The following is a 23315-nucleotide window of genomic DNA, read 5'->3' on the forward strand; positions in this document are numbered from 1 at the left end:
TTGGGAGAGGTATCACTTCAGTAGTCTGCAAGATATAGAAACTGCATCCAAACTTTTCATCACAAATTTTAAAAAGAGACCACATTTTCATTTGAGCACAAGAAAAATATACATATTTAACTTTAATTTAGCCAGAGAAGTAATTATTCTATCTAGTCAATCAAGGTTGGTAGGAACTAAGGTTTAGAGTGACCTCTTTTATAGAAAGTTATCCTTTAAAGAGAAGTTTTCAAACTTAATAACAGAACCAAACAAAAATGGAAAATACTGGTTTGTATTTTATGTAATTATTCAACTATGCAATCAATTTAAGCTATTACGTTGTTTTATGATATACATAATAATGCAATAGGTACCCTGAGCACATTGTAAATATGCAATAAATACTTGTTAAACTGAAGTTAAGTTGACAAATATCATTAATTACATCATTCCTAACATCCAAACCAGCTATTGCTTTTCAGCCTTTTGGTGATTCGATGCAGTTGGACATCATATTCAAATTGATTAGGTCCTTGGAAGAAATAGTAGTGTCCTAAAAGGAAAAAAAATTAATTTTCCCTTGGTATTTCTTCTTCTTTTTCTTTAAATCTGTTGTTGTGGATTACTAGACTACATACACTGTGATTTGAGAACACAGATGTTAGGCACCTGTAGCCATGTGTGTATCCTGCCCTCGCATCTATACACAACCAATCGCACTATGGACGGTGGACTCAGAGAGGGTAAGGGGCCCAGGGAAGGGTAAACAGGGCCCTAAAGACAGGAACTGAGACAGGGAAGGCCTTGAGAATCTTGGTCTGTTGAACACTTGTGCTTAGGCCAAGCTTGAAGGTATTTCTAGCATATTATCAAGCTTCTCTTATCTCATCCTCAGTCCCAATTTGGATGCAGTTTCTATATCTTGCAGTGAGCTTCTGTGAGGGTAGAAGGGGCTGAAGGAAGGCACAGAATGCTAGGTGCAAGAAGTACTTGAGTCCAGGCTTGCCTGAGTCTTAGGTGCCATTGGCTTACTGGACACATGACTCCAAGAGGTCACAGAAAACTCCAGAGGTTCGGTCAGAGGAGGTAGCAACAATTCTATTCCCCCTCCTTCTAGACCACCATAGGAAAGGCACCATGGGTAGTACCACCCACCTTGCTCAGTCTTCTTTATTGTCTATCCTGAGCCCTGCACACTGAGTTTTCCCTCTATGGACCTGTGAGAATTGAGCTCCCCCCACCATCTCTTTCCAGTGGGGAAATCCATTCTCTGTTCCTGGTAGTGTTTTAAAATGGGTATCTATACTTTCTGAATCCACTTACTTTTGAAATAGAAGACTGCATCAATCTCATTTTTGATCCCGGGGAAGTGCGTGCTAATTAACTTGGGATAAGTGGGGTCCATGAACTGTCTACGCACATCATACCTGTGCAAGAAAACCAGGAAATGGATTTTATGACGTTATCCATAAATGCATATCCTCTCCTAAAAGGCCTTTAACTGTGCCAACGAGGAAAATCAAACACTAAAACACAGATTACAACCCCACAGGACTCAGCATGTTGGCTCCCTAACTTAGTGCGGTCTTTCCCCACCCGCACTGTCCCCGCAGAGCCTCTCCCAGCACTTGCTCCAGAAGGTGACTTGCTACAGTACTGACCCCTCCCCATGCTCCAACGATTTAATTGCCTGTCATTGCCTTCCTTTCAGAGCTTTCTGCTAAGACAACAATGATTTTGTCCAGAGGATAACAGAATGGAATAGTTTTAGAGCCATGGAACTAAAATATTTTAAAGACAGATATTAGAGAGACATTGAAAGTTAATCCTGTCATAGCTGGCCCATATAATCAGGTGATTTTTCCAAATTCTATTTCACCAGTGAGTAAATAGTGTCATCTCACTCTAGACTTGGATGTGGCAATCAAAAGTACCTGTTATCTTAGTTTTATACAATTTAATTCTCTAAGAATTTATTGCTTGCTCATGATTTCCTGATACTGGAAATAGTAGGAAAAGGAGGAAATTTCACTGTTTTAAGGAGAAGAATAGAAAAACCTTGAGTCGCTAAGCAGCATCAAAGTAAATAGAGCCACTGGTCAGAGTTGAACTGTTAATGTTAACAATCGCAAGCTATGACAAATGACACCAATTCGTGGGCTCTTTAAAAAGTTCTCTTTGCTAAAATAAATAGTTCTCCTTCTCAAATAAGACTGAACTTGGTTGACAAGCTTGTAGTATTCAACTGAAAGTAGATGTTGAATTTAAAATGTTCAAGAGTAAATGGGGTGACAATGTAATCTTCAAACATTTTGTTAGGCTGTATGTCCACCATGCAAGCAATCTGGGAACTAACTAAAGAGACGGTCCTAGCCCACTTTGGAATTAGATACTTGAGGTTAAACCATTCAGAGGAGCTACCGGAATGGCCTGACTATCTGATCTCTTGTCACTTAGAGCATAGGTCACTCATTTTATCTTTGGGCTCCAGTGATCATGGGAAGAACTCTACAAATCTATACATCCTCTAAGATGGCCATAAACTAAATACCAGGCCTTATAGATCTAGAACATGTTCTCAATATGTCTACTGCTTTGTAATATGGCATTTAAAGAGCTTTCTTCCTAAATGAGATTATATACTATTTCTTACAACAGAAACCAGAGGCATAGAGAAAAGATGTAGGTTGACAACAGTTTCTGCTCTTCATTCCCTTGATCTCTCTTTCAGGAACCTGAGAACTTACAAAGAAAAACTATCTTGTGGAGCACTTTGTTCTATGGCTGTTTTACCAACAAATCCTAGGGAACAACCCTGGATCATTAAATCTCACCTCCAATACTGGTTACCCACAAAGAAGTAGACTTTATAGTAAAGTGGGTTGAAGAGAGCTGCATCAATTTTTTTCACAGAATTGGGGAAGCCCAGAGAATATATACTCTTGGGATAGTTTAGCTGTGGTCTTAAATTGTTTATTAACCAGAACTTGTCATCTACAAGGCAAAGAAGAAAAAGGATATATTTGAATTTCATAGAAACAGGAACAAAAATACAGATTTAATGCATTTATTTCCAAGCTCTAAAATATTAATTGTTCTGTTTTTTTTTTCTCCCAATTCTGGGACTCAAATACAGAGCCTGGTGTATAGTAGGCATATACTTTACCACTGACCCGCACTCCCTCCCTATAGTTCTTCAGTGTGGTTTATTTTATGTTCTATGATTCCATGTTTTTTCTTCATACATATATTTTAGAAACATATTTTATATTTTAGAAACATTTGTAGCTCCCTAACAGCTGCAGATATTTCCAGGGTAACTAGTTAAAGCAATATTAGCTTATAGGAAAATTTGGAATACTCTGGTCTACTTCATAAAAGTAATAATACTTTCTTATTGTTTCCTTCTCTTTAAAGTATGCTTGATGTCAGAAGTAAACATTGAAGTTACCTTTAAAAAGAAAAATCTGGTTTTGGGCTTTAATTTCATAAGCAGCTTGAATGCCGGCTGGCAAGGACGGCCACATGGAATGAATTGAACTAACACCAGTGGCTGATCGCTCAGGACGCTTCCACCAGAAAAACCTGATGTGAAAGACATTTAAAGTTAAAACTTGTTATTGATACTTGTAGGGCACCAGAGCCTCTGACCTGTGATCCTAGATACCTGGGAAGTTGAGATCGGAAAGATCCTGGTTGAGTATTTTCTGACATTAAAAAAAAGAATTCTAAGGACAAAACCACTAATATTGTTAGAAATGAGAATGCTCATACCAGTCTTTAAAGAAAAGGATTTTATCTCCCATTGTAGTGACAGCATCAAAACTCAAGTTGGGGTCACAGGCGTCTGGTACTTGACTTTCAGGGCTTGGCTTGGGTTGGTACATCAGTGGAACTCCTGAAAATATATTTCAAGAAGCATTTGGGAAACGTTAGCACTTTTGGTCACAAGAGGAAGAACCATTCTTTTAAAAGTATTCTATTTTCTTGACGGAAAATACATCAAAGCCAATTTAAGTTGATACATTTCATAAAAATCTTGAATCCATTCAGGATTTTCCCACATGGTTGCAACCTCATGGGGGGAAGTATTTCTGATTACTTTGATTTTCCTTTTCCCATTAGATTATTCTCTATGTGTCATCTTCAGTAGGGTTATCGAGGGTAGAAAAAGCTCCAATCTAAAGGCTTGTGCGAGATCTCCAATTTGTAAAATGAACATAATATCTGCACACCTACCTTTCAAGGTTGTTATGGAGCTCAAAAGAAAAGACAGAGCTCAATCCAAATGTAGATAGATGTATTAGACCATTGTTAAGAGGAACTTTAAGACAGAAAAATGACGATGTTCAACTTACCATAGAGGGACTGTATGCCACGTTTATCATCAGCAGAGAGGCGAAATGTCTTAGGGTCACGGTAACTGTAGGTGGGAAACATTATTGCCTCTGGGTCATTGGAATGGTCGAGTCCCAGGGAATGACCAAGCTCATGAACAGCAACAAGGAACAAGTTTGTGCCTAAGAGGAAACCCACCAAAGAGGGGTGATGTACATGGCCATCATTTTCTGACATATCAAGTTGTATAGACCAAGTGATTTTAGATACATGTGTGCATCTGGCAATGTTCAAACCAGGGCAAATATATTTATCTATTCAAATATTTGTTATCTCATTGTGATGAAAATATGCAGAATCCTTTTTCTAGCTTTCTGAAGTATATGGGACATGATTGTTGACTATAGTCACTCTACTGTGCAGGAGAACACCAGAACTTCTTGTTCCTAAATAGCTATTGATCAGCCTCCAGAACCCCTCCACTGTCTCCACTCTCATAATTATTATATCTCCACCTTTTGAGATTAACTTTCATATGTGTATATATATATATATATATACATATATATTCTTGTGTTTTTCCATAGGCATCTAAATTTGCTATAACTTTAACTGTGAACCTAAGAAATTGCCAGCATATAAAATGAGATCAACAATGGTCTCTTTATTCTTCTTTATTCACCTTTTTCTATCTGTTTTAAAGCACAGAATTAGTGTTTGTGTTTGCTTTTGAGTTTATTGATTTTACCATCACATCTAACTAATGGATTTTATCTTTCCATGGATTAATACTAAGGAACTTGCTCCTAGAATCTTTTTATATTCTTGTAGCCGATTCTTAAGATAGTCTAATCCAATGGCCTCAGTTTTGGGGAAATGAAATATGGACTCATGTAAAGTATCCAATTTGATTTTGAAAAGGTTTAATCAGAACAGGCCATATTATGATTTCTTGTCAGAGTCTTTGAAAATCAGGAAAAATATTTGTTACATTTAGTCTTTGTTTGCTTAGTGTCTTTCCCCTTACCTTTGAAGTTGTTACTCCATATTTCTGCCTCATCAAAATGTGCATCTCCTCCAATACCAGAGCCTGGTCCGTAAGCGTGGGCCAAGATCCCACCTCTCCCATCAAAAGAACTGAAGTCACCATGTTCTGTTCAAAAAAGGAAAGAAAATCAGTCCTATATGTATCCCACAGAATCACACATGATACAGAGGGAGTCCAAGTTCTTTACCCCTGTGTGCAAAAAGTATCACAATGTCAGCGTCGCCTGCATATGTCTTTTTGAATTTCAAGGGTGTCACATCACTCCACACTTGAAAAGCTTTCTCAATGGCATAATCAACATCCTCATTCTTCAGGTCAGGGGTGTAGTTATGTATTCTTTATCAGAAAGAGAGGAAAACATACAGAAACCACATGTCAGTTTTATCATACCAAAATCTTTCCATGTTTGCTACCATTACTAGAAGGTGATTCAAAAACCATTCTAATCTAGATTACAGATTAGGACTTGCTTCTTTATATGCAAACATTTTTGCTTGGATAACTGTCTTCTTAACAAAAATCAAATTAAATTATAAAGGATTTACTTGGATAGATACCACACCTTTTGCTCCTGCTCACAGACATCTATGTTGATCCAACCCCACTATTCGGTCTCTCTCTCTCTCTCTCTCTCTCTCTCTCTCTCTCTCTCTCTCTCTCTCTCTGTCTCTCTTTCTCTCCTTCATGCCTAGATTATCTGTAACTTTTCTGCTCTGTTCTGCACTGATTTGTAAACCAGAGGGTTGAAACTCTTCCTTAAGTAACCTTCTTCCCTGCTCAAGGTAATGGATTGTAACACAGAGTAGTGTTAAAAGTGAAATGAAGCCCCTGGTCTAGTACTTCTAGATTTGGGTTGTAGCATGTCTACAAGGCTCAGGTTTCTGGGAGCCAGACCCATGGGGAGGTAGGAAGCACAAGCCTCCCTCCACCTGCGTTACCTGTAGGTGAGATGGTGTTTGTTCCATACTGGCCGGCGTGGCAGCGTTCTGAAATCGTGAACGTCAGGCACTCCACATCGAGGTGTATGCATCATTTCCAGAGTAGCTGAGTCCAGTTGCCCTGTCACTTTCAGCCCAAAGAACTTCTGCATTTCCTGGATTTTTTCCTCTAGGAAGTTTCTACTGATTTCCATTTTTGTTGTTGGAATGTCCTCTATCTTGTAGCTATAAAAGTCTATCAAATATTTCTGAAAAAAATACATTCAATTGTGCAGAATTTTATCAGAGAAGTTGCTGTTGGCAATTCTGTATATGTGAATCAACTTTACACAGAGGTTTTTGAACCAGGTATTTGAATTGAAGATTAGATTATTATTATATTCAGGCAATTAATTGTAACTAGGAAACATTCTTAACTTTCTATGCTCTCAGAAATATGTCATAATTTATTACCTAAGTTTGTTCCTAGAAGCACAGAGGAAAAAAACTGTTGCGTTTCTATTTCTTCAAGCTTGTTTCTACTTTCAAAGAGCTGTTTTAGCACCTGGCATACTGTAACTATCAGAAAGTGGCAAACTCATGTGAAGTACGTAAGTTGTTCATTTAAGTTGGGGTAAAAACATTACTTGACTACGGTTGTAGTTGAGCGATAGAGCACTTGCCTGTTGTGCTAGCAGCACTGGGATCAATCCCAACCATGGACAAAAAGATGCAAACTAATTTTAGAAAACAAGTGCATCCTCAGGAGGCTGAGAGGGAAAGATCACTTGAGCTCACAAGTTCAGGACATCCTGAGCAAAGATAGCCAAAACAGCAATGATTTTTCTAAATCCAACTAGATCCAACTCTTTTAATGAAAGATAAACTACAAATGGAAAAATTGATTTTAAAAATGCTTATGAAGAAATATTTGTGATAAATGATAGATTAGGTTGAAAGCATCACAGTAGCCTGAAGAGGGTAAATAGGTCAGGCCATTTTTGAAATCTCAGATTATTAACTGGCATTCAATAACTAACATAAAATACTGTAACTAAAGTGAATTCTAATTATATCATGCTAAAATTCCTTAGCCAGAGCTTTTTAGTGGAAAGAGCAACTATCACCTATTTCATAACACTCTTTTCAAACCAATACTTTCTTTTTAAATTCTTCTATGGCAAAGAAAAAATGGATGTGGAAAGCAAACCCCAAGCAGCCAGTCTTCAAGTAGTACTTTTCACAAATAAAACTAGCAAATACAACAGATCTTAGAGACAAACTAGGCTTGATCTGTCAGTATCTGTCAGTACTTACTTTAGCAAATGCCACCACCTGCTCCTCCACACTGGCAAGAGGAGCAGCTCCAGAGGCAGCAACCTGCAGGAACAAAATCAGTAGAAGAAGCTTCATTGTGAATGTCTCCCTCCAGACACTCAGTTCTGTTAACTCTGCTCCTGCTCAGCACAAGTTCCTCAAATGTCCCTCTTTATATAACCCTGGGTCCAGGATCTGTGAACATGAAATTCTTTGGGTGACTCACTGTTGGTATCATCCTTTGATTTATCTCAGAAACCATGTGAATAAAATCATGACCTTACTCAACTCACAAGTTAGCCTCTAACCTATCACTGACCTACACATCTTGGAGTATATTTCTTCAAAATGATACGTTTCTACTTCTACCTGCTCTACAAAATAAGCCCTTGTAAAGCAAAACAAACAAAACACAAAGCATCTAAAATATAAAGACAACTAAAAGCGTATTTTTAAACAGTTTAGTATTTTCAAATACTTTTCTCATCTCCATTGTAAGTCAAATCTATTTTTCAGAACTTTTTTATAGAACATTTTTGTTATCTTTAAGGAGTTAGTGGTACAAAAGGGTTCCAATCTAACATGTCAGTTTATGAGTACAATGCATCTTGATCACCGTCACATTTCATGATTCTTCCCCATCTCTTCCGGCCCCTCCCTTCCCCTCAATTTTCCTCATTCCATTTTCACATATGTACCTTGAATATTATGACTGCACTCTCCTACCTTTTCTCTCCTCGTTGTCTACTCTCCTCCCTTTGCCCCTCCCCAAGGACAAAATGTGTTCCAGCTTCCTGGTATTCATTTTGTTAACCTGTGAGTCTATTGAGTCCTCTCCTGTGTTCCATACTTTAGTCAAATGTGTATGACCCTGTATCTGTATTCATATATGTTTATAGCTGCTAAGCTTGTTTTTAAAGTAAAATGTAAAAGATTGTGTAAGTTATTTTTGCTAGAATAGATGAGTCTTCTCTAAATTGAATCTAGCTCAAAATAGAATTGTGATCTAGGGTTGTCACATTAAACAAGTTTAAGTTTGTTGCATGAAGTGTACATATTCCAAGCCTAATGGTAGCCTAATTTGAGATCTATAGTTATCAGAGCAGAAATCCCTTCCTACCTGATTACCTATAGAAAAAAAAAAAGTTCCCCACCTCCCAAATTGCCTGGAGTTGGCCACATGAGGGTAAATGCTTTACAGCTGGGTGAGAGAAATTCTCCATCATCTTCTCCCCCTGCGACCTCTGAACTCAGCCTTCTTCCCCCTCGACCTACCTGTCCTATTTGCATAGAATATACCTCTTGGTCAATATTATTTGAAATCCAATATTATTTGAAATCCAAGCTGTGGGGCAGTTGAGCAGGGAAAAGTTCAACTCTGCATCCTTTGGATTACACACCCTTTGATTTGTATGAACAACAGGTGGATGGTAGTGGTAATAATGTAATCATGGCTCTGACCCACATCCCTGGCCTGGGAAATACTGGTTACTTCCTGGCATTTTCCTGAGGCCAGGACTCCAGGGGACAAATTCCCTTCTCAAGTAGGGCAAAAGGAGATTCTCCACACTGTCTCTGGAATTTCACTTCCAAACTCTGACTTGTTACAAGGTCTATAGTTAGAGCTCCAGGACTCCCAGGTGCCTAATTGAAAGGAGGATGTCAACCTTTGCCTCCTTAGGCTTTGCTGATGATCAGATGAGGCAGAGTTACAAATTCTAGCAATATAATAGTTGCTCACTCACTCATTCCTTTACTCCCTTACTTTTGACCTTGGGGGAAAGAATATGTATTGAATTTGCTATAAGATGTGGCTCTAGGATTTGCAAAAAGGAAGAATATGGGGGAAAAGATAGTAACCCTTTCATTTGTTGAATTTAGCTCAAGTATCTTAAAAGGAACACTACAGATGTGGATTAGAAAGCAGAAAAAATGAGAAATACTGCAGAGATGGAGAGGATGATGGGAGACGTGACATTGATCCAGGTGCATTGTACTCATAAACAGACATATTGAAATGAAGGCCCTCTGCACAACTTCCTAAGGATAACAAAACAAGGTTGAAAAAGAAGGTGGCTCTCCACTGCATTCCTCATGCTGAAAAAAACTACTGTGAAGTTAGTAGCTACTCAAAAAGCACATGTGAATGAATGTAGGAGTAACTTCCCTACTGAGAATTGTTCATATCTAGGGCAGGAAGGAATTGGTTTTTGGAAGGAAAACAGGAAGTATCCTGTGAGCATGGGGTACAAGAAATAAGGGGACATTGCTAAAGATACAAAGTGATAGAATGTCCTCAGAAACACCCAAATTTTATTTCCATCTGGGTCTTGACTCATCTTGTGTCCCAAATGGGAGAACTGAGGAGATAGAGGCCACTTAGGCACCCACAGGACATAGCTGTGAATGGTTATAAACTCAGTCCTGAAATCAAGATTTTTGACCTGCTTCAAAATCTTAACCCCATTATTTTATCACCTTGAGCAGTTTTACTTCTGTAAAAGGTATTGTTTTCAAACAGAACATTTGTATGAAGTGTTACAAAGATTGTATTAAATAATTTGCAAAAGTATCTAGCAAATGTCTGACACTTTATAAATAGTTTCAGTGATGGCTGTCTTCCTCAATCTGGAGATGAGAAAGCTAGCTTTCAGACCTCTACATGTCATGCAGAGTTTGTACTATATGTTACTGAGTCAGTAAATGACCATGTCACCAGTTCCACTTAGCATTTCGCCATAGAGTAGATAAAACTTCTCAAGAAGACATCCATGCTGCCAAAAGATCTAGGTTGGTGTCATTAAAAAAATAGTGACAAAGCAGGGCGCCGGTGGCTCACGCCTGTAATTCTAACTACTCAGGAGGCTGAGATCTGAGGGTCACAGTTCAAAGCCAGCCTGGGCAGGAAAGTCCGTGACACTCTTATCTCAAATAAAATTACTAAAAAACCGGAAGTGGTGCTATGGCTCAAGTGGTAGAGTGCTCGCCTTGAGCTGAAGAGCTAAGGGACAGGGCCCAAGCCCAGAGTTCAAGCCCCACGACTGACAAAAAAAAAAAAAAAAAGTAGTGACAGCCACATGCTGGAGGCTCATGCCATAATCTTAGCTACTCAGAAGGCTGAGATCTGAGGATTATGCCAACTGGGGCAGGAAAGTCTGTGAGACTCCTATCTCCAATAAACTACAAAATACAAACAAACAAAAACGCAGAAGTGGTACTGTGGCTCAAGTGGTAGAATGCTAGCCTTGAGTACAAAGAGGCTCAGGGACAGTGCCTAGCTCCTGATTTTCTGCATCTGGACTGGCAAAAAAATAGGGACATTCTCAAAAGAAACTGATCACCCATACTTGTTGACCAGATAGAATCAAAATGAAGACAATTCCATGACTAGAGCAAGAATAATAAATCAGAATCTGCATGGTACTTACTCTCCATGGTGAGATAAATTGTTTTATTTTTACTGACCTATAATTTTTATTAGTATCAATTAGTTGTACAGGGGATTTCATTGTGTCATGCTTATTTTTGTATACAATGCATCTCAATCAATAAGGATGGTAGGTGATTTTTTTTCCCCTAAACCCATAATGCAAGTATGGGAGAGTCCAGGGATTCTGGATCCCAGGAAGAACTGAGCCCCATTGCACAGAAGAACTCCAAGGGTATGGAGGACCACAGGAGACTTCAGGGAAGTGAGATCCTAGGCCGGGGGCAGGTGACATCCCCAAAGCAAGTCTGGCACAGAAGCAGCAGTAAGTAGAACTGAAAGATAGGTAGCCTGGGAAGATCAGTAAGGAGAAGGTGGAACTACAGAACCACTGGGGCTGAATTTCCTGCTGGCGCAGTGGTGTGGTGGAATAGAGCTGAAATTAAATTTTCCTGGAAAAGAATTCAATATATGTGACACATCTGGATAGTGATTCTATGTGGCCCTTACCCAGAATACTCAATATGGGACTTCCTATTTGGTGTGTGTGCTGTTCTATCATTATCACCTTTATTATTACTCATATACTTTAAATATAGTTTTCTAAATGCATTGCTCTATTTGTCAAGAAAGTGTATACTTCATGAGCTTATGTGATCATGATTTATATAACTGTGGACCTCTTATTTTAAGCTCTAGTAGTATCACTAGGTAGTTTAATAAATAGCTGCTTAACTGTGAGTTGAAATGTAATCTTGGAGGTGAGATCATTGAACCAGCACAGGAACGACTCACATATCTGGAACAGACAGCTAGTCCATCTTCCATGTATGTAGTCAAATTAGTGTGATCTGAGGTAGAAATTCTGAAATATTTACTGTTTTCTTGCCTTGATCCTTGAGCCATTCTGACTCAAACACATTGGGACTCTCAGAAACTTCCTTCTCCCAGCTACCTTTAATAAATCCTCCTTTAATGTATTGTCCAATGGCTTCTTAAAGAGCTACCTGTGCAACGGGCATGCTACTGATAGGAGAACCTTGAAAGGCAGAACTTCAATGTATTGCAGCAAGACCTACTGAACATTCGAAACACACATAGTGTCTGCCAAAAAATGCAGGGACATTCTGAATAGTTTGTGAAGGAAACAGTGTTTGAAGGAATGGTTTTCTATTATTTATCTACATCTGTCTGTCTGTCCATGAAGTCCTCTTATTAGCCTAGCTTATCTGACTTTGACAGTGTCTTGAACAAAAATACTGTTCCTGCTGCTGGAACAATAGCATTTATAGGCACAACTTGGAACAATGGAATGTACTTGTTTCTCCAGAGATTATAAAAAGCACCCAGCTCAGGGCAAAAAGTTGGCAACATCGAATTTTAAAATTCCTCGTAACTGTGTATATATTGCAGTTTATTTCTGCTTCCTTCCCGTCTTTGAGGTAAACTTGCTCCTTTGTGAGACAATGTATCCTCCAAGTTGGTGGTTGGGCTTCTGCTGTCCTGGATAGCATCAGTTGGTCAGTCACCTTTTTGGAATAATGAAGATGTATTTGAATTAGAGATTCAGTTTACAAAAGTTGGTCTTTGTTAAACCTAAGAGATACTTTCAAAGACCCTAACTGTTGACCCTTTTTTCTATGTTGTGTCATAGTTTAAACTAGTGTCTTTCTTTTATACCAGTAACACTACTAAAGAGATGTTACTCAGTTCTAAAATGGATGAATTACTATTACTTTATGTGGAGATACTCTCTTCTGTTGGGTTTTTTGGCTGTGCCATAAACCTCTAGTGTAATAAGACATCTTGACATGTCTCAGAAGAGGTGCTTCTTTGTGATGATTTTAAAATTTTTTGTTTGTCTATATAGTTGGTTGTTACTGGTGCTTTTGGCATAATGAATGGTATCATTCAAGATTCCTATACTATGGTTGCTGATACCTTGTACTGGCACTGCTTCTGAAAGTAATAAAACATTTCAGGTGAATTTCAGAAGTTTACAGAATACTTGCTCATTGCCTTAGTAAGTCAGATTTATCTATTTAATGTTTAAAGTTCACTTATTTTATCACTGAAAGCTCACTTTCATGCAAAGACTTCCATTTTAAACATTATTTTGACTAAAATCTTGGTCTTAACACTTTCTAAAAGACATATTTTTACACTCTGTTTCACAACAAAATGTCCAAATGTGTAGAGAACTTTAAAAATTGGACACAGATTGGCAGTTGTTGTGTAAAGAATGTGTCAGTTGTAATCAATGTCTTCTAACGTTTAATAAAAATTTATTTTAGCCTAAAAAAATCCCCACACCCACTTGGAGAAACAGAATGAAGCCGCTTTAGCAGAGTTGCACTAAGCAGGAAGTGGAATTCTCTCTGTCTAGGATAGCTTCCTACCTTACCTTGGATAAACCCAGGTGAGGCACGGAGGCCCTTCCTCAGCACCCAGCCATTTCATGAGCTCAAGTTTCACATCTTAGTTTCATTATGAATTAACAAATCTCTTGGGATTTTCCATCAGCTCTGAGAAGATCTACTTTTTGGAGAGAACAAGGAACTTCCTTTGAATACCAAGTCCATGAGATGATTAACAGGCTCTTCAAAGAAGAATGAATCATATTTCAAACCCACTTATAAGTGAAAACTATCTCACAGTGAGTGGCAACCATGTATAAACAGCTGTGTGCTAGACATAACTCAAGGAAGTTTGAGGGAGGCCTCCATGTCTCTAGACACGTTCTTGTGTGCCTCAGGAAAGACTTTGCTCCTGGTTTTCCTGAGACAAAGCCTGTGGCCACAGGGTCCAGTTGGGCTCAGCTAACTCCATGAGACCTATCTCACATCCCACTTAGCTTTGGTCACTTTGTGCAGAAGATTTATGTTCTGACTTCTTTTCCAGAGCTGCTGGGATGTTTTTCTTTCTGCTTCCAAGTCCACATTCATATGTATGTGCCCTTGCTGCATCAGTACAACTGGAGTGAGGGGCTTAGGAACCAAGACTTCCATACTTTCCATGCCTCCTTCTTGAGGAGAGCTAGTTTAAGGGCTACTAGACATGTGCATGGAGAATGCAGAATGTCAGCTGAATACAAATAAGAATTTTTTTATCTCTATGAGAATTTAAAAAGTCATCTCTGATGATACAAATGATGAATGCCAGCCAAAATACATTTGAAGTACAAAGAAGAAAAAAGAGTAAAGAATCAACTTACAAAGCATAAGGACTAAATAAAATGTCAATTGATACTGTACTCATGAGATCACCACGATTCTCTCATCCCTCTCTTTATGCATTTATGCACATATGGAGAAATTTAAGCAAATAAGTTTGTATCATACATGCAATGCTTATGGCAGACTTTTACTTTCATTAGAGTGGGTCTTTTTGTTGTTTGGTTGGTTTATAACTGTCCCTTTTCTCCTTTTGTCCCATCATTAATAACTCATTTTCTCCCTCTCTCTGGCTCTTCTTCATTAGTCTTCTGATGCATAGTCTTCTGGAAGTTTGCCATGGTTTGCTCAGTAAATATAGAATTGCACTACAGACATTTCCCTGATTCTTGCTTTTTTTCAATGATTGCATCATGGGAAGTACTCCTAATCAATTAGTGCAGAATGAATTTGTTCATTCTAATAAACACTCCAGGCCCTGGTAGGATGCTGAGACATAGAGGAAGGAAAGTTAGAGTTCATGACTATACAAATATTTTTGCTTTATGAACATTGGCCAGGTCACTGTGGGCACCAAACCTGAAGGATGGAAAAACTCAAAGGAAAGCAGTTTAATAAGAACAAGTTGGTGACGCATGCTGCTCACAGCAGAACATCTCAATTTCCACAACTCCTGGCTTGGAAGACGGTATATATGAAAGTGTCCATTGATTGGCTTTTTGTGAGTCAGTCAAGCATTCTTGTAAGGCTGGTCCCAAAGTGAACTTAGATACCCTGCTATGACCATTCCTGGGGAACCCCACTGTTATGATATTTCCTATTTTGGTGGTTTACCCTTGTATTTTTGGTGGGAAGAATCTTGCACAGTGAGCAAATACTGTGATTTCAGCTGTGAGTCTGAAATGCTCACTGGCACCTCAGCTGCAATGTTTGGCTTGGTTGTAGTTATTATGACAAGGAGCCTTCACATGTTCATATTCCCTGTTACCCAAGAGTACCAGGGTTTGGGCTGGCTTTAGCTCCTAAGTCTCATCAGCTCTTTGGTCTTTGGCATGTCTAGTCCAGTGGATTGTCTCTGGCTTAATTTTTCTTTTGAGATCTCAAATGTATATACGTTGTGAAGGGATGTTCAAAAGATAAGGATCCAGCATGAATGAGAGCATAATGCTTGGCAGGTAGGCATTAGGCTGGATGTTTTCTGAACGTTATTTCATGTAAACTCACGACCCTATGCTGCTGCTACAATTTCCATTCTGCAATGAGGAAGCTGAACCTCACGGTCTCAATAATTTGCTGTAGCTAAGGAACTGCAATACTTTTAGGCAATTGTTATGGATATATGATATGCCTGTGGGGAAAGTGTACAAATCCTAAGCGTTTGTCTTAATGACTTTTTTTTCAGTGCATACTGTATAACCATGCAGCCGTAACCGCAACCATTTTATTTATTGAGTGATTCCTTTCAGGAGTCTCTTAAATTTTTTGTGGTTTTCCAAATGATTGGCTACTAGTGGAATTTTTAAATTTTTATTAGGGGATGTCTCTTAGGACAGGAATGAATTCCCAGTTTTCATCAAGTAGGAATTCCACCCATGTCCACATCTAGCACCACAACTGAACACCAGCCATTGCATAATTAGGATTTTTTTTGGGGGGGGGGTTGCACCTCTCTTTGGAGCAAATATCTTTTTTCCTCACTGGCTCAAAAGACTCCTGCCTTCACTGTTATCATTATACACAAATGTTCAAGAAGTTAATGGAAACCCTCAATTACATAACATTGTGAGTGGGTGAGTGATAAGCTGAATCTATTTGATCAAAATGCTCAACTAAAAATGGCCAGTCTAATATCTGAGTTAGATTAATAACTAGATCATACAAGTCTATAACTTACCTGGGTAAATTTCCCTAGACTATTGTACAAGGAGTTTACTTGTTGTCTACATGTACATAGAGTTTATTTTTTCTACTGTCTTAATTTTATTGTGACTATTACTGACCATTGTAAAGGAAGTGAAACCATTCCTCAGACAAGTGAAGTACTTCTGAAACCACAGTAAATTTACAGCAAAATAAGCTGCCCACGTCTTCCTGAAAAACGCTAAAAACTCTAAGTCATTCATTAAAGTAGGTAGAGTTCTTATTTTTTCTTCCTCTTTTATATTAGAATCAGGCCTGAAATGAAGTGATAATTGAATTGAGATTTGAATGTTGCAGAGGAAGTTAGCTGGGATAGGAAGAGCAGCATATTCAAAGGTCAGAAAGGGCAGTGTTGGATCTCTTCTAGGCACTGAAAGGGAGATGATGGACACTGAGTGGATTGGTGGGACATGGCTGGAGGCCACATCCAGAGACTGGGCTGGGTGGGAAATGAGTGCCCAGACTCAGCTGGGTTGATGTTGTAAATCTACCCTTGGGAGTCTGAATCATAATCTACAGGTGAACCAAAACTTGTGGCAAGTTTTAAGCAAGGGAATGACAAATTGTTAAAGAAGGAGGAAGTCACCAGATCCCCTCTCTCTCCTTCCTGAACAAATGCCTACCACTGATAGATGACTTTGGCCTTTTGGTACATTTTTTATTCTAGTTTAGAATTTTGAAATGAATTATTAATTAAAGAGAGTGGGATGGGATACAGGCCTATTTTTCTGGAGGTAGAGAGCAGGAGGTTCATAGTTCAATGTCAGCCTAATTAAGTTAGCAAAATTCTATCTCAAAAACAAGCCAGGCATGTTGATGAGTGCCTCTAATCCCAGCTAAAGATAGGAAGATCACTGTCTGAAGTCAGTCAGTCCAGGACAAAGCATATGAAACTTATCTGACAAACCTAAAGCAAAAGGACTGCAGGCATAGCTCAAGTCAGTGTGTTTGTCCAGCAAGCAGGAGACCCTGAGATCTAGCTCCACTATCAATAATAATGCTAGCAATTAATCATAATGCTAATTAAGGGATTTGTCTTAAGTATAAAAAGGAGCAATCATTTTTATCTTTTGGATAACATTCTAAGTAAAATAAGCTGGCTAAAATACTTTTGAAAAACAAAACTTTTTAAAACAACACATTCTGGGTGTTTTGAGTCATTTGCTTACACATCTACTGGAAAGCCTATGTCCTTATGTATTTCTTGTCTGGTGAATTCTTTTTGCCTAGAAAGTGAGTCTTTCCCACTCAAAACCAGCCCTGACATTTTCAAGGACTAGGTTCTGTTTACTTTGAATCAACATTGTCACACGTGAGGTCTACTTCCAGAAGTGTTGGAGAAAGCAAAGGTATATTTCTTGACCTCAAATGTTTATGATCTTATCAGAGGGCAGAGGAGATAAAATGAGAGCTAAGCAGAGGAGGACAACCCGGCACCACTGAAGCAGCAGTGCCGTCACGCCTCTAGAAAACTCAAGGGGGAATTTGTCCTTCACGGTGGCTGCCATTATCTACTGAATCAGAACCTCCAGCTATGACCTAGAAACTGAACTTTTAAAGGATTCTTTTTAATAAACACATTAACGTTTTGAAAGCTGATCCAATAATGAAGAAAAATCATCCCAATACTTGGGAAGCTGAGCAAGGCGGAACTATCTACATTCAGAAATTCAAGGCTAGCATGCAAGGCTGTATTAGTGGGATCCTGTCTCCAAAAAAAAAATGCGAGGGGAGAGAGAGCGAGAGAGGAGAGAGGGGGGAAGAGAGAGGTGAGAGAAAGAGAGAATGACAAATAAAGAACGACTGTTTCATTTCCTATCATTCCAGAAGAGCCGGAAGGCCTTCCATCAGGGGCTGGTGGGATGAACCACAGTGCGGAGGAAGTCACTGATTTCCATGCAACCAACTCCCTTCCCGAGTGCCATCTTCTCTACATGTGGGTAGCCCTGGCACAAAGAATGTCCTAGCCCAGGCTTCCTTTCTGGGACTTAGAGTCCAACTAATAAGACTTTTTGTTGAGGTCAGTGCATGGCCACCTGTGTCCCCCAAAGCATCTGCACCCCTTTATTTATTTCAGATCAGTTTTGTCCATGTAGTCCTCTTGCCTTTGATGAAGGCAGCATTCTAGGAGCAGGATGACTCAGTTGAGGAAACCAGTCCCTACAGAGGCTGTGGACAGCAGCAACTGGAAAAGTCTAGCAAGTTTACTTCTCCAGGGGGAAGTCACAGTCTAAGAATATGAGAAATGAAAAGGCAACATGAGCTGTCATCATTTCCTGCTCAAATGATAGGGCTTAGGATGGTAGTGAACTTTACCCACTTTAACCTTCCAAGGCAGAAGAGGTTCCAGAGAGTCTTAGCCTTCCGGTGAACAATAACTCAATAACTTTGGTTTTTTTGTTTGTTTGTTTGTTTTGGGGCATGGGGTGGGGATCCAGTCGTGGGGCCTGAACTCTGGGCCTGGGCGCTGTCCCTTAGCTCTTCAGCTCAAGGCTAGCGCTCTACCACTTGAGACAGAGCAGCACCACTTCTGGCTTTTTCTGCTTATGTGGTGCTGAGGAATGGAACCCAGGGCCTCATGCATGCAAGGCAAGTGCTCTACCACTGAGCCACCTTCCCATCCCCAATTAATAACTTTATTTAAAACTTGTTGGCCTTATTTACTTTTCAGTGTGCTCTATGTGCTTTGGTTAAAACAACTATATTCTGCCTGCCTGCCTGCCTGCCTGCCTGCCTGCCTGCCTCTCTGCCTGCCTGCCTCTTTTCATATCATGGATTGAATCCAGGGGCTTGGGCATGCTAGACAAGTGTTCTGACAGTGAAGTACACAGGCATCTCTTATCACACCCTTTCTTCACACAGAAGTGTTCACGCTACAAAAGACTCACACCTTAAGTTAACCCTGTCACTTAGGGTTCTCCACACCGAGGGCCTGGATTTCCATCTCAGGCTTTCTTTCTTCACCCTTTCTCTGGTGTTTCTTGGTAGCATTTCCCCAGGTCTTCTACAGCTCTAAGTTATAGCTGTATTCAGGACTACATGAAATATTAAAAGAATTTTCTATATATTGAAAAATTTTAATTGACCCTTAGTTATATGCAATTATGAGATATAGTGTAACCTTTCAGTTCATGTAAGCCTTATGCAATGAGTAGATTGGTAAAATTGGTGTATCTGTCACCAAAATATTTATCATTATGCTGTGTAGGAAGCCTTAAAACTTATATTAGCTATTTTGAGACATACTGTCAACTCCAGCTCTAAAGAACATGAGAAGGTTGTGACTAATTTGGAATTTAATAGGTCCAATTGTATTCCCGAGCCTTCTAGCCTTATTGTCTGCTTTCCACCACGATCCAGCCCCTTCCCAGGCTCTGGTAAGCCTATGGGCTGCTGCATTTCAGCTGCATGGAGAAGGGTAGATGGCCTTTATGAAGCTCCTTGCTCAGTCATTAAAACCAGTAGAGCACAGCTTTATAACTGCTGAAAGATTACAAGAGTACTCATATATCTCTCTCATTCAACTAAGTTTAAGGACAAATCAGAGAATATTCAATAAGTCATTTGTCCACTCAAGTAGGAACAGCATCTTGGAGGGACAGTGGAATTGGGGTACATAAATTTAAGTCTATATCATATCATATTTCCTGGAAGCAGAGGTTCATGGTGAATCTTCCAGGGTAGTGGATAAACCACATATTTTACCACATGACAAAAAGGTCTGTGAGTTGGGAAATACCGTCTGGGTTATTAATTAAGCTTGCAACTGTTCTAAGGCTCTTTTCTGTAATATGCTTATACTATAATTGGTTTTCCATTTTCTACAAATTAGTCATTTTTAATACCACAATGAAACACAAGCTCCCGCTGGTTCCCAGACCATTATTTTTCTGTCAAGTTTTCACTGGCTCAACCAGCCCATGTAATGGCAGAGCACTTGTCTTGAGTTTACTGGGCAACTACTTAGGCCATCTCAGATCAAAAGTCAATAGATTTGAACAAGAAATAGGGTTTAAAAACTTCCAAACACTCCAGGAAATGACATGCTTCTTGGTTTGTAAAATCCAAACGCTACTTTCCTCCATAATAAATCAACTGCAAATGTAATATGTGGAGTTTACTCTGCTTCTCTCTTTCCTAATAGTCTTTGCTAGTTGGGAGTTCCTTGGGTTTCAATATGCAGAGATACAAGCTAAATTATTCAGAATGAGATGACTTAAAACAATAATTCCAATGATGGGAGCCCAACTCCCCATTGCCCAGGGCTTAGCTCTTAGAGATGTTTCTAGGATAGAAGGAAAGAAGGGTGAGGGAAGGGAGCTGGAAACTCTAATAGTGGTCATCTTAAAACATCACTTGCTCGTTTACATACGCCAAAGAAACAGTTTTGTGTGATCTTTGTAACAACCCCAGAAGGTAGACATGGCAAGTACTGTCCTCATGTTGTGCAGAGGATTGTGAGGTACAGAGCTGTGAGACAGCTTGTTACTTCCAAACTACTCATGCTCCAGTCCACACTCTGAGCTGCATGATCATGTTCAATTGCCATGCTACTGTGGACACAACACCAGAACAAATTCTGGGTATCTCCAAAGTGGGAATTTCAATTTGTATTTTGTCCTTCTTGGGTTGTGGACCTTCCAGGCATTCATTCTGCTCCAAGACCACACATACTTGCACGCGTGTGCATGCACACATGCACTCACACAAGCACACAAGCACACACACACACACACACACACACACACACACACGCACACACACAAGCAGACAGCATATTCCACTCTGTACTGTGGACATGTGTGCTTCCCAATTGCTAGGACACACTACTTGCCTGCAGCAGGGTAAATACTGTGGAGAACATAGTCTTTTCCTTCCTTGGATCTACATCTCCTTCTTCCATTCAATTCCCCTTCCTATTCTTCTTTCCCCTTTCAGTTCCCAGCTCCTGCTTATCAACCCTTTTCCAGGCGAGTAAGTTTCACTTCATGCACAAGAGTGATTCTGAGTCTGCGGAAGTCTACAGACCCAGGGAGCTCTGAGACAATAGGACTAACTCTGAAGCAGAATGGCTACCAGGGTCATTCCAGGTTATACAGCTGGCCCTGGCTTGAGTGATGAGTGATCACCTGGCCACTTCTCCACCACAGCCCAGACTACAGGACCACCACCCAGGGACCCACGTTGAAGTCATGATCCTTTGTTGCATTCTTCCAGAAACACTGAAAGTCTTCATTGCCATAAGACAAAGTGAACACCTGTCTACTTTTCTTAGTTCAGTGATTGTAGATTCCAGAGGAGTTCTGCTATCTCAGAGAGACTGCACAGGGAGTCACAAGGATGTTAGCAAGCCCTTAGCTGGGAGCCAGATGGAGGCTTGAGGAATTTGGGGAGCTGCTATTCCTAAACAGCTCTCCACTGGGCGACCAGTCCTACTTCCAGGGACGAGGGATTGTGCCTGTTGATCTGTTCTGCCACCAGAATGTTGATCCACTGGAAGTGGATATACAATCCCATTTATCGCAGCACTTTTTACTTGAACTTCCCACTTGGGTGGTTTGACCCAGTTTTACATCTAAACCTAATTATGGTTCCACCCTGAAGACTGCACCGACAATTTCGAGAAGCTGAATTATTCTGTTTTATACAGTATTCCTCTGCTTAGCGAATGAAGAAGCAATGAGTGAAAACCCAAACAGAGGGAAATTTGATTTAAGACATCTGGGTAACAGTTTTATCCATAGTAGCTTGCTCGCCAGAATCCCGAGAACATCAACTCTGAGAATTAGCCAGGGCATAAACCCAGAGCCCCTCAAGCGTGACTCAACCTGATTCTCATGATTTCATGTTCAGTAACAGGCCCTCAGCTGCTATAAAACTGCTTCTACAGGGTGTGTTTTTACCCTCGGGGTCCAAACTCTTAATTATTCTTCACTAAGTAATCATCATCAATGATTATACCTCCCGAGGGAATACCTTAAATTATCTTCTTCCTTTTGAAAGGCAGAGAGATTGGGACTGGGGAATTTGTAGAATAAACTGTCACTGAAGAGGTTAGAAATGGGGAAGAGAAGCTAGTGTCTCCTTTAGGTAACAGGAGACACACCTGTAATTCTGTCACCTAAGGGTCAGACCCTGCTTGGCCCGAGGAATGACTGCGTTCACCCAGTATGGTTTTGAAACAATGGATGAAGGCTCCAAGGATCTGGTGTGTTTCAGTACTACATGACACCTCATACTGATGTAGAAATGAAATCAGTCATATGATTGGAAAAAAAATGACTACTTTGTGTTTCCGCTGACTGTATCCTAAGGCCTGGCCCATTGTGCAAGCACAGGAAAAGCAGGTTTAGGAAAGGGATGGGCCTGCTCACCTGAGCATCCAGCAGGATTTCTACATTTCCACCCTCTCACCCCCCAGGACAGTGCCTTTGTTAGTGCACTTGGTTCATGCCTTTCCTTGAGACAGATTCCTGAAGACTAGCTAGTCTTCCTTACCACAAGAGGCTGTGGGCTTTTCTCCTTGGCTATTTATTTTCTCAAGAAGTATATAGTTTTATGTTGTCCCAAATAAGATATCGGCTGAAGATAAACTGTTTCCTCAAACAGACCTTCAGCTATATCCCACGACCATGTGAAATCTATAATCATCATAATGCTCTGTTAAGCACTTGCTCCCAGGTTGTAAGGTTCCAGCTCCCCTTGCCTGGATTTGTTCTGGTAAGGATGGCTCAGGGGGTGGCCAGGCGGGCCTCACAAAAGGCAGACATGTGCAACACTCAGCTCTGGCACGTAGGAAAGTAGAAATGTTTGTCATTATTATTCTCCAGTTGCTCTTTGAGTTTACAACTCAGAAAGATGACATGATTTTTCTAAGCATTTAATCACAGATTGGTTTTCACAATGGTTTGTAGATGGTTCCTTGTCTGTGTTATGGTAGAGACACTGATTTCTTCACTGTAGTCTCATTTCTTCCTAGGGAGCCGTGCTCTATCACTTTAATCTTCCCAGAGCTAGAAAGTTAGCTTCATGTTAGAGCACACACTCAGCACACACTAAGCCCTGGGTTTATTACCTAGCACCACCACCATCACCACCACCAAGCATCGTTTCATATTTAGGTGTTTTCTTTTGCACTTTTCTCTGGAACAACTACCTTTTTTTCTTCACTGCCCCCAAAGACTCCTCTCTGT

General features: G+C 39.9%; 1 protein-coding gene across 1 annotated transcript; it reads right to left on the bottom strand.

Moving 5' to 3' along the window:
• Window positions 1-258: 258 nt before the first annotated feature.
• On the bottom strand, window positions 259-7738 carry LOC138809949 (macrophage metalloelastase-like). Its single transcript, XM_069997105.1, has 10 exons — window positions 7603-7738; window positions 6307-6554; window positions 5556-5704; window positions 5348-5473; window positions 4341-4502; window positions 3757-3880; window positions 3434-3567; window positions 2817-2976; window positions 1306-1409; window positions 259-535 (listed from the first exon to the last, which is right to left on the bottom strand). Exons 1-10 carry the CDS (start codon window positions 7696-7698, stop codon window positions 435-437), a joined length of 1404 nt encoding a protein of 467 aa, XP_069853206.1. The 5' UTR covers window positions 7699-7738; the 3' UTR covers window positions 259-434.
• Window positions 7739-23315: the final 15577 nt, after the last annotated feature.

The sequence above is a fragment of the Dipodomys merriami genome, unplaced genomic scaffold (genome assembly GCF_024711535.1).
Source record: "Dipodomys merriami isolate MVZ:Mamm:240054 unplaced genomic scaffold, mDipMer1.0.p SCAF_103, whole genome shotgun sequence".
Taxonomy (NCBI): domain Eukaryota; kingdom Metazoa; phylum Chordata; class Mammalia; order Rodentia; family Heteromyidae; genus Dipodomys; species Dipodomys merriami.